General features: G+C 40.8%; 1 protein-coding gene across 1 annotated transcript in view; it reads left to right on the forward strand.

Annotated features, from left to right (window-relative positions):
* Positions 1–15,000, forward strand: part of LOC145405060 (coiled-coil domain-containing protein AGAP005037) — a 1,039,366-nt gene that overhangs the window by 80,692 nt on the left and 943,674 nt on the right. The window contains 1 exon segment of the mRNA XM_080276560.1: positions 12,948–13,097. Within this exon segment, the coding sequence (XP_080132686.1) occupies positions 12,948–13,097 (150 nt within the window).

Below are 15,000 nucleotides of genomic sequence, written 5' to 3' on the forward strand. Positions count from 1 at the left end.
GTGCTGTGTTTGCCCTTGTCATCCATTGTTCTTAATTTGATCAGCTTTCTTCCATTCCTGCTCTTTCCTTCTTCATTCACACATTTTTTTATGTTTTTGCTTTCGCCGCTTAATTAATCGTCTCATGGGCGGGAGAACTCTAGTATTCCACTCCAACTAACTCCAGACAATTTTATTCTTCCGAGTGAGTGATAGATGCCCAAGACCGTAAATATTGTCACCATTAACTCTCCCATGGGGGGAAAACTGACGCCAGAATTTTTACTCGGCCGAGATTGAGTTTATCATGAGAGCGTTAATTGGTCTGTTATTGCCAGTCATTCCTCCATCTTTATAGCCGGTCTGTCATTCTTTTCTTCGCAGTCATACTTTTCCCCTCATTCTGTTAATATCCATTCTCTATCATTCTTATATATCCAGTCATTATTCCCTCTTTCTGTTTATATCTGTTCTCAGTTATGCCTTTATTCCCAATTATTCTCATGTCCTCATTCTATTGGTAACCAGTCTCCATCATTCTCTTAATATCATTCTTATTTTCTCGTTCTATTTATATCCATTCTCGTATCCTCTTTCGATTCCTCCTCTCTCTCCGGCATACCGAATTAAGCTCCGGCCGTTGAGAACTTTGATCCAGTGAGCCCCGAGCCTGTGATTGGTCGGCTGCGGGGGCGTGGCAGAGCCTGACCAATGGCGGGCTTTGTTTACAGTTGGAGCTGGAAGGGGATTGGTGGATAGCCAGGAAGAGACAGGAGAGAGATAAGAGACAGATAGACGGAAAAAGGAAGAGAGGGAACAGAGTAAAGAATGGATAGAGTGAAATGGAGAGGGAAAGGAGGGGCGAGAGAAAGCAAGAATGAATTGACGGGAGAGAGACGAGGAAACTTAACAGAAAAGAAAAAGAGAATGAATAAACGGAAATGAGTGATAAACGAAAAAAAAGAACAAGAGAGTTGATTGGCAGAAAACAGAAAGGAGAGTGGATAGGTAAAAAGGAGAAAATGAGTGAATCAGCGGAAAAGGGAAATTGAGGGCGAACAGACAGAAGTGAGACAAAGGAAAGTGGATCGACAGAAAAAAGGATAAATGGGAAAGAGAAAAGTAGAGTGAATAGACGAAAAAGAGCAAAAGAGTGGGTAGACGTAAAAGAGAAAAGGATAAACGTAAAAAGAGAGTGGAAAGACGGAAAAGAGAAAAGGCGAGAAGATAAACCAAAAGAGAAAGGGAGTGTGGAGTCAAAAAAAAAAAAAAAAAAAAAAAGCAGAGGAAGCAGACGGTAAAAAGTGAGTGAGTAGACTGAAAGGAATGAACAGAAAAGAGGAAAAGAACAATTTGATGTAAAAGAAAGAGAGAAAAGGCGGAAATTGACAACGGAATGACGGTAGGTGTAAAGGATAAAGAGAGAGCAATAAAAGGCGTAGTTGAGAGACAGTGAAGGAAGGAATGAAGGATGGAAAAGAAGGACAATAAAGAGAAAAGAGAGATTAGAGAAAGAAGAATTGCTTTGAAAGATAAATATGTATTTGGTAAGGAAAATAACGCTTACGTAGGTTATGAGAGAGAGAGAGAGAGAGAGAGAGAGAGAGAGAGAGGCAGTGAGCAATGAGAGTGAGTGAGCGAGTGAAAGAGTTGAGCAATATTTACCCTGAGCCGGAAATTATGTTTGCATTACCGTTGTCGGGCGCAGAAACCCCGTTAATTGCTGTTCGAGTGTCGCCCACCTGTTACCTTTACTGTTGTTTACCTGTTGTTCCTCTCTCTCTCTCTCTCTCTCTCTCTGCCTGTCGATTTGTCCACGTATCTTTTACACGTCTTCTTTGACTCTCTCTCTCTCTCTCTCTCTCTCTCTCTCTCTCTCTCTCTCTCTCTCTCTCTCTCTCTCTCATTATCCCGTAGCGTCCCCCCCACTTTTAAATGTTGATTAGGGTTCAATTATGGTGGACGAGGATGGCTAAGGTTGGCATGTAATTAAGGGCAGATTAGACCAGTGCAAGGGATGTTTTGAGAGAGAGAGAGAGAGAGAGCAACGGCTAGAACCGTGGGTTATTGGTATTATTCATGTCCTCACTTAATTAGCTTACCTGGAGAGAGAGAGAGAGAGAGAGAGAGAGAGAGAGCAACGGCTAGAACCGTGGATTATTGGTATTTTATCAAGTCCTTCCTCGATTAGCTCATTTGGAGAGAGAGAGAGAGAGAGAGAGAGAGAGAGAGAAAGAGAGCATCACACCTATTAGACTCTTCATTAGCTCACCTGTCCATGTGAGATTAGAGTTCCTGCACCTTTAACCCTTTAGCACCGATTTAACTACTTTGCATTTTATTTCACTTGTCAGGCGATTTTGGGAAAGTCCAGGGCACCAGATCCCTAATGAATGAATACATATGTGTGCATTAACGTTTCGACCGAGATAATTAAAAAATGGTGTTATCTCTCAGCTTTTATGCATATTTTATTTTCTCCTCTTGAAATTGCACGGATGTCTGAGGGTTTACTTTGAATTTTCTTCTTTCTTCAGCCTATTTTCTTCAGTCATTAAGATTGTACTACGACCCTACATCCTTTTTCGTCCTATTGAAGGTTTTTTGTTTTGTTTTTTTTCTATGCCTATGCTTGTAACGTAAGATATTCGTAGCTGACAGTGAAAGCTGTCCACAAACATCCCCACAGATTACCACACGCAACCGTTTATTTGCAGTGGCAGATCCCTGTTTTACTTTTAAGTGTGAAGAAACAAAGGATTAGTGTTAGTACCTCTTTTAAACACTTTCCATGATATTAAATCTTTCGTGTTTGTCTACTGACGACGATGATATTCACCAAATGATTTTAATAGGAATGACCCCTCGAGACGAAGCGGTGATTTAAGCACGGAACTCCGAGAAAACAAAGTAGCAAGTAGTTTCAAAAGACCAGCGCCCTGATTCAACAAGCACATCGTCATCATCATCGTCATCGTCATCATCATCATCCATCCATCATCCATCAGTTTTCATCATCGTCATAATCAGTGGCCATCATCATCATCATTACCACAGTCGTCGTCGTCGTCGACATCATCCATCTATCCCTGTCGTAGTTAGGATTTGGTATTCTAGGATGGTCAAGGAAAGGAAGATGCACAGAGTCATTCAAAGAATCTTGTTCTTCCTATTAAGAGAGAGAGAGAGAGAGAGAGAGAGAGAGACTATCATAAGTCCGTTCGTGAATCCAGGCTTAGGAATGAAGTTACAATGAGGTGAAACAGCAAGACCAAGAAGTAATTTACAGTGGAAATGTAATCCACGGTAAAATATGATGATGAACCCAAGCCACGGAGATAAGTGTAATGCAACCGAATGACCGGAAGAAATAACAAGGAAACCTTAAGCCCGGCAAGAGAGAAAGAGAAATTGCAAAGCGAAATAGAGACAAATTAAATTCCAGTAAAAGCGAAATACTGTAAAAAAATATATATAAGGAGGTAAAAACGAAAGACGAAGAAAACTACAATGAAACCTTTCGATAGCGAAAATTACGATAGAACCGATAAGCTTAATTAAGATTACAATGAAAACGATAAATAAAGGGAAATCACATCTGAAAAAATAATTACAAGACGATAAAACCGCAAGATGAAGAAAATTACAATGAAGCCGACAGATGAAACCGGTGTCAATGAAACGAAAATACCAAGAAAAAAAAAAACATTATAACCGAAAGACAAGAATCAGAATGACAATAAAATCGAAAGACCAGAAAGTAAATTACGATAATGCAAAGGAAAAATTACAGGGGGGTGAAAACGAAGGATGAAGGACAATTCCAATGACCCTGAAAGAGAGAGAAAAAATTATATGACGGTGAAACAGACAGATTAAGACAATCGCAAAGAAACAGATAGATGAAGAATATTACAAGAAACCGGAAGACCAGGAAAAGATAAAGAGAAAATGAAAGAAAGATTTGAAATAGAAATTACATTGAAACCGATAGACGAGGAAGAAACGACAGGAAAAAAAACGGAAGATATACAAGCTGAAGGCGAAATGTGAAAAAAATGGTGAAACGAATTAATTAGTCTGATCTACGTAGGTCAAAAAAATTGCTCTGAAAATACGCCAGACAGTATATATATATATATATATATATATATATATATATATATATATATATATATATATATATATATAACAAAATTGCTTAGGGTCTAGTTAATAGTGGTTTTGGAGATTTTTTTTTTCCTTAGTGACGTATCCTGCAGATTAACGTACATCTCACTATTTCTTACGTCGTTGATATCGAAGCGGTATTTATGCATCGACTGAGAGAATGTTGAGGTGCAATATGCAAAATGATTAGCTTAGGATGAGGTGCTATAAAGCCTCCTGTGCCACCTATAATACAATACGATACTGAAATAAAGCAGTGATGCTAAAAAGTGTCAGTTGTTCGTAAGAAACAGAGACAGAATTACAAAATTGTAAAAAATGTGTCTAGATCTATAATACTGCTATAGTGGTAGTGCTAAATGAAGACTAAAGGCGAGGAGGAAAATTAGGATGTGAAGGTGAAAGCAGAGAACACATCAAGACGCACATTTTAGAGGTAGGTGACAGAAGCAAGATTAGAAATGCAAATCAATGCAACTGCAATATCCTGTCCCCCTCTGTCTCAGCCGGATCTCTCTCTCTCTCTCTCTCTCTCTCTCTCTCTCTCTCTCTCTCTCTCTCTCTCTCTCTCTCGGAAACCTACCTGTGTGTGTGTGTGTGTGTGTGTGTGTGTGTGTGTGTGTGTGTGTGTGTGTGTGTGTGTACATTCTAAGAGTAATAGCAGCTTTCAGTTTTCCCTTCCCCAGAGAACCTGTTTTTGGTTATTTTTGTGTATGTGTGTCTGTTTGTAACCAGTATTATGGAAGAACTGTTAAATGGAACTTCACCAGATTTGGAATAAAAATTGAAAAGCCATCAGAGGAACAAGTGAAAAAAAATTTAGGCAAAAAGGTCAAAGGTCAGGTTAAAAGGGGGGTTGCCATAGAGGAGGTTTACGCTCTCTGAATGCCCTCAGTATTCATATGTGGGTAGGATAATGCATAAGGGAGTCTGGCTTGTGTGGTACCATCATCATCATCATCGTCGTCGTCATCGTCATCATCATCATCATCATCGTCATCATCGTCGCCGTCATTATTCCTACCTTTGCAGTGTTTGGTTTGTGTGTATACCATGCAGCATATTCCATTTTTTCTTCATGTTGCTGTTATTGAAGACCTTATGTTCTTGCATTTGTGTTATTTTAACCTATCTGTCTGTTATCTATTTGTCTGTATCCACCTACCTCATCAGTCTTTATCAGTCTGTTTATCTGTTTACATATCAGTCTGTCTATCTACCTATGTATCTATCTACTGTCTGTGTATCTTTACCATCTGCTGTTTGTTTATCTGTCTATATCAATCTATATACCGTTCAGTATATCGGTATGACTATATCTGTGTATCTATGTAACTGTTACCAGATACCATGTCTAGGATTCATGCAGGGATTTCTCCAGATTTATTACTAGTAATCCCCACCTACGCATGCCACTCCAAGCAACCCTCCTCCATGCACTGTGGGTCACAGAACTATCGGTGCACTGGGGGTCTGATCCCTACCGAAAACATTCGAACAACTGCTGATGTTTACCGACGTCACATTGTGTGTGAACAATGTCTGTTTATATAAACATAACATTTGCTCTATGTTTGCAAGAGGATATTGCTAGTTGGCGATATATGACACCTCCCGACATGAGGTTACCGATGTGTGGTAGGACGGACACTAATATTACAGTGACCTTCGTTCTGTGGGCCCAAATGTTTCACTCATATTGTGCACCGATACTCTTGTGACCCATAGTACACATGCATACAAGAATTCACTAATACAACCTAATCGAAGTATGAAAGTCTATTGAATCTCACGTATGGTAGGGAAAATGGTTAGGAAAAATCTGGCACGGAATATGGTGGAAGAATTGTGTATTGAAAAATGGACAAAAAATGAGGGGCGTATGTATTTGATATTTTGCCGATGGGAAGAGAACACAGCTTTAGTTGAATAACGTTTTAGGAGAGTTCGTCTCGGTGCTCACGCACGCACGCTCTCTCTCTCTCTCTCTCTCTCTCTCTCTCTCTCTCTCTCTCAGAGAGAGAGTCTATTTACTTGTCTGTGTGTATGGAGATGGAGGAGTTAGAATTGCTCTCTTGAGAATGTAGAGGGAGGAAGTTAGTGAAAAATAAATGAGGGAGAAACGCTTGTGTAAGATAGAGAGGGGGGGGGGAAATAAATATATAGGTAAAAATAAAGGAAAGGAAAGGGAAGTGTTGCAGAAGTAAAGAGGTTTGGGCAGAAATGAAGGTAGGAGGGAGGCAGGAAAAATGTTTAGTCTTTCAATGAATAAAAACTAGATGTAACGATAGGAAAGATGTAAAGTGCAAATAAAAGAGAAGAGTGAAGGAAAGTAAAGGTAGGTGGGAGGAGAGAAAATTGTGTAAGCTTCCAGGAATAAAAAATATAGGTGAAAGGAAAGGAAAGGAAAGGAAAGGACTTTTTAAACGGGAAATAAAGAAGTATGAAGGTGAAAAGAAAGGAAAGGATAGTGTAGAAAGAAAGGGGAAGTTTGAGGTGAAATTAAACAAAAGTGTAAATGGCGATAAAAAGTTTGAGGGTAAATAAAATACGAGAGAGGGGCTAAAGGTGCGTAGGCTGGCATATGACGCGAGCCACCTCCTCCCCACCCGGTGTTCCCTTAAATATCCCATGCCCACCCGGATCTTGTCTTAACAACACCTATATTATGGTGCAGTTGACGGGGAGCCTCACCTGCACCACCGTCTATCAAATTTCGTGTATAAATTTTGTATTCCTAGATATTTTTTTTTTTTACCGATAAACTTGTGAAGGAATGAGGAAAGTTAATGGAGGAAGTGAAATCGTTTTCGCCGTCGACTTTCCTAAGGTTGGAAAATACTTAGCATTATACAAACTACCACAGTAGTAATACAAGTACTCCATGTAATCGATGCCGCCGTCGACGTGACATCACCAACTCGGTAGTGCATTCCTGAAATCTTTAATTCTTTAGGTGCCTTGATAAAGAAATTCCCTATCTTCCTGTTAGTGAATGTGTGTAATGGTTGTTAACGAGATAATACCCCTCTCCATGACTGTTCGCCTCCACCAGTAATCAGCTAAGCCATCACTAAATCGGATATACAGTTACCCCGGCCAAGTACCACCTGGGCCACGTTTGTACTCGCTCACCATTACTCTCTGAAAGTATTCTCTCTCGACCTGCCCAGTTGACAACAATCGCAAATGGAATTGCTGATAGTGTGACCTAGCATGTCGAGTGGTATTTCAGAACCAGTGTGACCTTGCTAGTCGATTGGTATATCAGAACTAGGGAGACCTACCTAGTCGAGTGGTATTTCAGAACCAGTGTGACCTAGCTAGTCGAGTGGTATTTCAGAACCTGTGTGACCTAGCTAGTCGAGTGGTATTTCAGAACCAGTGTGACCTAGCTAGTCGAGTGGTATTTCAGAACCAGTGTGACCTAGCTAGTCGAGTGGTGTTTCAGAACCAGTGTGACCTAGCTACTCAAGTGGTATTTCAGAACCTAACTCAAAACAAACTGGTTTAGATATTAGTAAAGTTGGACACAGTGCACCGGCCTACCACAGCTAGCAAATCAGTAGTCCGTCGGGATTGCAGATAGCCTTAAAATATGTAAACTGTCTAAATTTGTTTAATAAAAATTACAGCCAGAGCATTAAATACTATTTACACACACACACACACACACACACACACACACACACACACACACACACAAAATGTATTCAGATTTTTTATTTGACTGTGTTAGGTCTTGCACTGTTTTGGTAATACATCTGACGAGCAGTATGGAAAAGTTAATCGCTTATCATATCGGACCGGACGAACGGACTACCGCCAATTTCAAACCATGGTTATAAAAGATTGAAAGCTTTGATACCTCAAAAAAAATATATATATTTCGAAAAGGTTCAAGAAATCACTGATTTGTGCGTTCAGATAGTGATATGAAGATTCTGAAGGCTTGGTTGCTGTGCGCATTGACAGTATAAGGAAGGAAAGATGAAGTTTAGTTAAGGTGAACGGTGAAGAGGAGCCAACTAACGTCCATATCTAAACTGGCGATAGCAAGATCGTACAATTTCCGTCATGATGATGCGATATTTTGGTTGTAATAACTGGCGTGATGAAAGCCACATACACAATAGCTGTAAAAATTGGTGCTGGTGTGGTAATCAGAGGGATGTACTGTCTGCCACCAGCGTCTGCTATAAATGTAATGTAAACTTGATCCAGTCTGTGCCAGTACGCCAAGCTGTGATTCAAGAGTCCAGCGATGATGCATTAGGATTTGTTAAGTTTACTTGTGACGGATCTCGCCAATGGGAAGCAACAAGATGAAATTGATTCAGAAATGTGATTAAATGTCGCAGTTGATGTCACAGTAGGTTAGTTCTTATGAAATACATGATCGAAAGTAATTTTTATTTATTTTGTTGATTATATCCATATATACTATGATTTATGTGAGCGTGATTCTTCTTAACTTTATAAAGGATTTTATATCGTTCCTGTATATTTTTTATTACCTTGAATTTTCAAGTTTCATATTCCTTGGCCAGTGCTTTCCATGTCAAGAGTACGACAAAAAAATTTTGTTTCATGCGTCATGAGATTTTGTTATGCGTACAGTTACCGTCCTCCTTATACAGGAGGGTCCATACTGTATATTCGGTATTCTGTTTCTCTGCCGGGGGATTTTGATGTGTTGCGGGGACGGCTTAGTCAGCGTTACCAATGTTGATACTGCATCGTTTATTAATTCCTAGTCATACTGCCACACCCACGCCCACAGCAGTAGACTGAGCTTGCCCCGCAACACACAAGATACCGCCAGGTGAGTTACTAGTGGAGCGCCAAATACGGACTACCCTGTACAGATAGACGGCCAATATCTGAGGGCAAAGGAAACCGTTTCACGCACGAGTTGGCGATAAGATTGTGGTGAAGGGCGGCGGTGGAGGTGCAGTGGCAGGGAAGGGAGGACGGTGTGACGTGGCTGGTGGGGCGTAAGGAACTCATCTCAGTGCGAGTTTTTTTATTTTTCTTTACTTTTCATTTCTCGTTCAGTTATTGCCAAGTCATATCCTAAGAAAGAACCAGCCTACATTTCTTTTTTCTTTCTTTTCGTTTTTTTTTTTTTTCTTGTTATGCTTACGTCGGATCAAAGGACAGAAGCAGCGTCAATTTTCATTTTCGTCACTAAGGCCAGTTTTATAAATGACGTAAGAAGTTTCGTAGCAATTCTTACATGATGATTTATTTTGTACTATACACCTTGATATTTATTTATTTGTTTATCATTTCGGGATCATCATAACTTGTGGCAATAACATACAGTACAGGAGGATAATGCGGTGTAATGTGCAAAATAAATCGCTAAGGAAGAATTGCCACGAAGAGTCCAGTGCCACTTTGAATACGACCCTGCGTGTTATCGTTCTCTGTCCCTGAACTGTCATCCTCGCACAGGTAGCGATATAAAACGGAAAGACCTCATCAAAGCGAAGGGGCTCGTACAAAATACTTATTCATTTCTGTAGCCGTGAATGAACTCTGGTGTTTGGAGGGAAAAAATAAATGAATAAAGCGAGGAGGAGGAGGAGAAGAAGAAGAAGAAATGTTAACGCCTATAGACTACAAGGGGATCATTACGGCAGACAGTCAAGTGTTTACTGTGGCCTGGTCTTCTAGAATTTGACACGCAGCTATCGAATTCCCATCCAGGTCCCCATTTGCACTGCTGGGTGAACAGGAACGAGAGGGAAACGACCATATCCGACAGTCTGACCGGCCCGAGAATCGAACTTAAGATCTTCCACTTGCGAGCTGGATATGCGCACCACTTCTACACCGCCCCCCCCCCCATGGTGAAGGGATTGCATGGGGGTGTATGCGGGAGGGTGGCGTGGTGTGGTGGAGGGTACAGTTGTTGTCAAAAATTCCTTACCACCGTCGAAGCTAAACTGGCCAGGAGTAGTAAGGTTCGAAGGCGTGATATCTTATTTTACCAGTTCGAAACCTTTGACGTGGAAAAATATTATTGGCCACGACCGTACAGTGTATTAGATAGACACGTACTCAACTGATTGGCAAAAAAATATGTGTGATAGACAAACAGGAAGATAGGTAGGTAGATAGATATATCGATAGACAGACAAACATACAGTAAGTTAAAGGAGACACAATTTACTCCTGATTTCCTTAAGGGCCAGCCAACATTTATTTTCCTGGGGCGTAAAGGGCAATTGCAAATAGGGCGCAGCACACGTATGAATAGATAGATAGATAGATAGGCCGATCGACTTATGATATTGGAAGAAGAGATGTTTTCACCCTACATTTCTGTGAGCGTCACCGAACATTCATTCTCGTGAGGCGTAAAAGGGCAAAGGTAAATGGATAACATAGGCAGAGATGATAGATTTAGGCAGAGATGATAGATTTAGGCAGAGATGATAGATTTTGATAAGATGGATAGGTGGGTGAATGAATGGGTGGATATATGGATAGGTAGATAGATAGCCAGACTGGTAGGCAGACAGACATGTAGTAGATAGATATACCGACCAATTGATTTATAATACTGAAAGGCGACATTTTTTCTTCCACTCCAGTTTTTTTTATTTTTTTCTAAGGTCCATCCAAGCCTTCATATTCCTGAGAGGTAAATCATTAATATCGAGGAGGAAGTCATTATAGACATCTCAGGTAGTTTATAAAGGTGTGATTAATGAAAGAAAACTCGTGTCGTAGGCCTATTTCTTGAGAGGGTGAAAATGTAGAGAGGGGGGATAGACGGGAGGATCAGACTGAGAATGGACGGGAGGATGAGACGGAGGATGAAAGGGAGAGTAGAAGGGAGGATGTGGAGGTGACAGCCGGGATGATAAGAGGGAGAACAGAGGGGAGGATATGGATGTGATTGCCTGGATGATAAGAGAAAGGATTAGAGGGGGAGGATGTGGATAGGATAGTAGCCTGGATAAGAGGAAGAACAGATGGGAGGATGTGGATATGACAGCCTGGATAGTAAGAGAGAGAGGATAAATGGGTGGATGTGGATGTGACAGTTTGAATGAAAAGAGAGAGAACAGAGAGGAGGATATGAATAACATCCTGGATGATAAGAGTGGAGTTTGGTTCACCCACCTGCGGAAGTATAGTTTGTTTTCACCTCAAGAAACTGGACTACTCCCATAACATGAAGTCTAAGTCGTGGTTTGCATGAAATTCGATGAGCTTTAGGTTATGTGTAAGATCAGCCATTCCGTCAGACAATACTTGATCATCAAATTAGCTGAAACTGTTTAGGGGTCTACATCAGGTCAGAAAAGAGCCATATAGTTTACCTTATGTATTGAAATTTTCCAAAACAAGCTCGAATGTAAGGGTAAAGGTCACTAGAAAAAAAGTACCACACAAGTTTGTCCATTCTTGAGGGCATTCAAGATGTAAATGCTTGGGTTTTTACGCCATACGTTGGGCATAGAGCAGTACTGCAACATGGCAAATCTTTAAGAAGCAGAAATCATACAACGTACAAAAAGACAATCTCCTCTCGGACTTTTTACACAGGATATTTGGCAAGTAATATAAACATGTATACAGGTTAATTTGTATGTAGGAATGATATTAATCCTCACATAATGCTAAAGGAATCAAGCCGATATAGTTCATGGCATTTATTGACAAAATCAACATTAAAAATGTCTTGATAAGCTATTCGTTTGTACAGTCTAAAATGCTGTGACATCTCTGGCAACACATAAACTTGCCTTGAGACACCTTTTATGCTTGTTTCTCATCAGCGAGATCTGTTAGTTGTACATAAATCGTAACCCACCAAAACAGTAGTCTTTCATTACAGCTTGGCGTAATGACACAGTTTGGATATACCTAACATTGCACTCTTGTAGCAGACCGTCGGTGGACACTACATCTTTCTGATTACCATAATACTTGGTTTCTACAACACCAGTATTTATGGCAACTGTGCCTGTATGGTTCTCATCACGGTCATTTATGACTCCAAAAATATTGCTTGGATCACCATTACGGAATTGGTACAGTCATGTTATCACCAGTTTAGCCTTTGGGCATTTCAAATCAGCTTCTCCTCACAGTTTGCAGTAACTAAATTGATTCTTAATTCTTTAATTTCTTATGCCATCTATGTGTACGGCTACCAAGTCACCAGGATCTTCATATCCTTAATATCACTGAACGGTCAAAGCAGCGATTTATTGAACCGTTTTTTTTTTTTTTTTTTTTTTTTTTTTTTTTTTTTTTTAGGGTATCATCAGTGAAATGATATATTGTTTTTAAATCAGTGAAATGTGATACCCTTTGTTTCAGATATGAGTGAAATGTGACCCCCCCCCCTCTCTCTCTCTCTCTCTATATATATATATATATATATATATATATATATATATATATATAAAAAAGGATCAATTTATACACTAATCAGGTATGACCACCACTTTTTAGGGATATCAAAAATGTGGCCTCCTCTTCTTTGTAGTGATCAGTGAAATGTTACCACATTCATTTCCTTACGTATTTTTTAATGCGGCCACCCCCCCCTTTTTTTTTTTTTTTTTTTTTACTTTAAGGGGTCAGTGAAATGTGGCCTCTTTCTTCCTATAGGGGTTAGTGAAATGTGGCCACTTATTTTTTTGAAGGGGGGGTGGCGGAGGGATTACTGAAATGTTATTGATATGATAATATCGATGACGATGACCATGCTGCCTCTCTTGCTGCTCATGATGAAATGTTAATTTCTCCTCTTTTTCCTCCCCAAACAGAGATGGAGGACAACAGTTCGTACTGGGATGAGGACCCAGGTATCATGAGCGAGGCGGAGACGTCCTCTACCGGGCGGGGCAGGAACCTCAAGCCACGCACCTCACTCCCAATAGTCCGTACCCCCTCCAAGACGCTCGAAAGGCCTTTGGGTGAGTACATATTTTTTTTTTTTTTTTTTTTGGGGGGGGAGTATCGCTGTTTTCCCCTCCGTGTGTGTGGGTGGGGGATGTTTGCGCGCACGCGCGCATTAGGGCTTTAAAAGTATCAGTACAGTCAGACCTCTGCTTAAATCTGCAGATACGAAAGAAATAACATTCAAGGGTAAAAAAGTAAAAAAAAAAAAAACTTACTGATTTAAATGATTTTTTTAATGTACCAGGGGTCACTGCTTCAGGAGGAAGCTTGTGTACTTGTCCCACCTGGGATAGTTCCATGTCTCAGTGGAGTGAATGGAGCTAGGGCCTGATTGACTGCTGCCTACCTTAAAAGTGCCAGGCAAGGCTGCTGCACCACCCCTAAACATCCACACTGTTGTGCAGCCCCTCGTGACTACAAGACACCCCATAAACTTAATATACCCATGTATAGCATCGCGTCACGTCTTTATACATTTTTCAGTTTACGCAATGCAAATAAGATAATATAAGCACAGATCAGGATCCGCACAGATAGCCCAGAGTTAACAGTCACTACTCTTACTTTCGATCTGTGATGGGCTGTGTATCACTGAGGGTCCCTATTAGACAAGCGACCACCATCAGGATTTTTTTACTGTACCAGGTGTCACTGCTTCAGGAGGAAACTTGTATACTTGTCCCACCTGGGAGAGTTCCTTGTCTCAGTGGAGTGAACAGAGCTAGGGCCTGATTGACTGCTGCCTACCTAAAAAAGAGCCAGGCAAGGCTGCCGCACCACCCGTACACATCCACTCTGTGCACTGTACATCCACACTGTGCACACTGCAGTCCCCTTTTGTCAATAAGGCACTGCGTCGTATATATTTTTCAATTTCCCCAACGCAAAGAAAGTAATATAAGCACAGATAAGGATCTGCATGGATAGCCCTGAGTTAACGGTCACTACTCTTACTTTCGACCTGTGATGGGCTGTGGATCACTGAAGCTCCCTGTTAGCCAAGTGACCACCATTGGGATTTTTTAATGTACCAGGGGTCACTGCTTCAGGAGGAAACTTGTGTATTTGTCCCACATGGGAGAGTTCCTTGTTTCAGTGGAGTGAACGGAGTTAGGGCCTGATTGACTGCTGCCTACCTTAAAAGCGCCAGGCAAGGCTGCCGCACCACCCTTATAAATCCACACTGTGCACTGTTTAGTTTCTACGTTATGTCTACAGACGCCCCCATTAACTCAACCTACCCATTTATAATGTCATGCCGTAACTATTAGTTTATTTGATCACATCTCTTTCAGGTTACTCAGATGGGTAGTTTATAGTAAAAATATTATAGAATGTGACTTTTCCTTTCCAGTATTTCCTGGAAAATTTGCATGTCAGTTTTTCCATGCAGCATGGTGGTTTTTCTCACTTTTTCCTGGAGGGTTTGGGGGTGGAGGGGAGCCTTCTTGCTTTACTATCCTTATCCTTCAGCATGTAGAGTTAGATCTTTTAGTCATAGTTTTCTCTGTAACAAGCAGCCTCGAAAGGACCATAAGGTCTGTTGCTGTTTGCTTTCCTATGCAATCCTATGAAATCCTATGTAAAAACCGCGCGCCAAGTACTAGTCCGTGGTCCCCAACAGATGGCGACTGTGCGCTTCCGCCTTCCTCCTGCTTGGAAGCCCAGAGCATTCATGTTATCAACACAAGTAACATCAGCTGCGATTTTTTTTTTTTTTTTTCAATTGACGATTGTTTCCCCCCAAATGTCTCAGAAACGGAAAAGTAGTGAAAGTGGTGATGGTAGCAGGAGAAAACGGCATGCAGTTACAATGGACACTAAAGTGAACATAATTACGAGAGTGGAGAGAGGAGAGAGGCTGAGTGATGTGGCACGTGTGTTGAAACTGAATCCCTCAACTGTAGGAACAATTTT

The sequence above is a fragment of the Coenobita brevimanus genome, chromosome 65 (genome assembly GCF_032717465.1).
Source record: "Coenobita brevimanus isolate Jiangsu-jjx chromosome 65, ASM3271746v2, whole genome shotgun sequence".
Classification (NCBI taxonomy): Eukaryota; Metazoa; Arthropoda; class Malacostraca; order Decapoda; family Coenobitidae; genus Coenobita; species Coenobita brevimanus.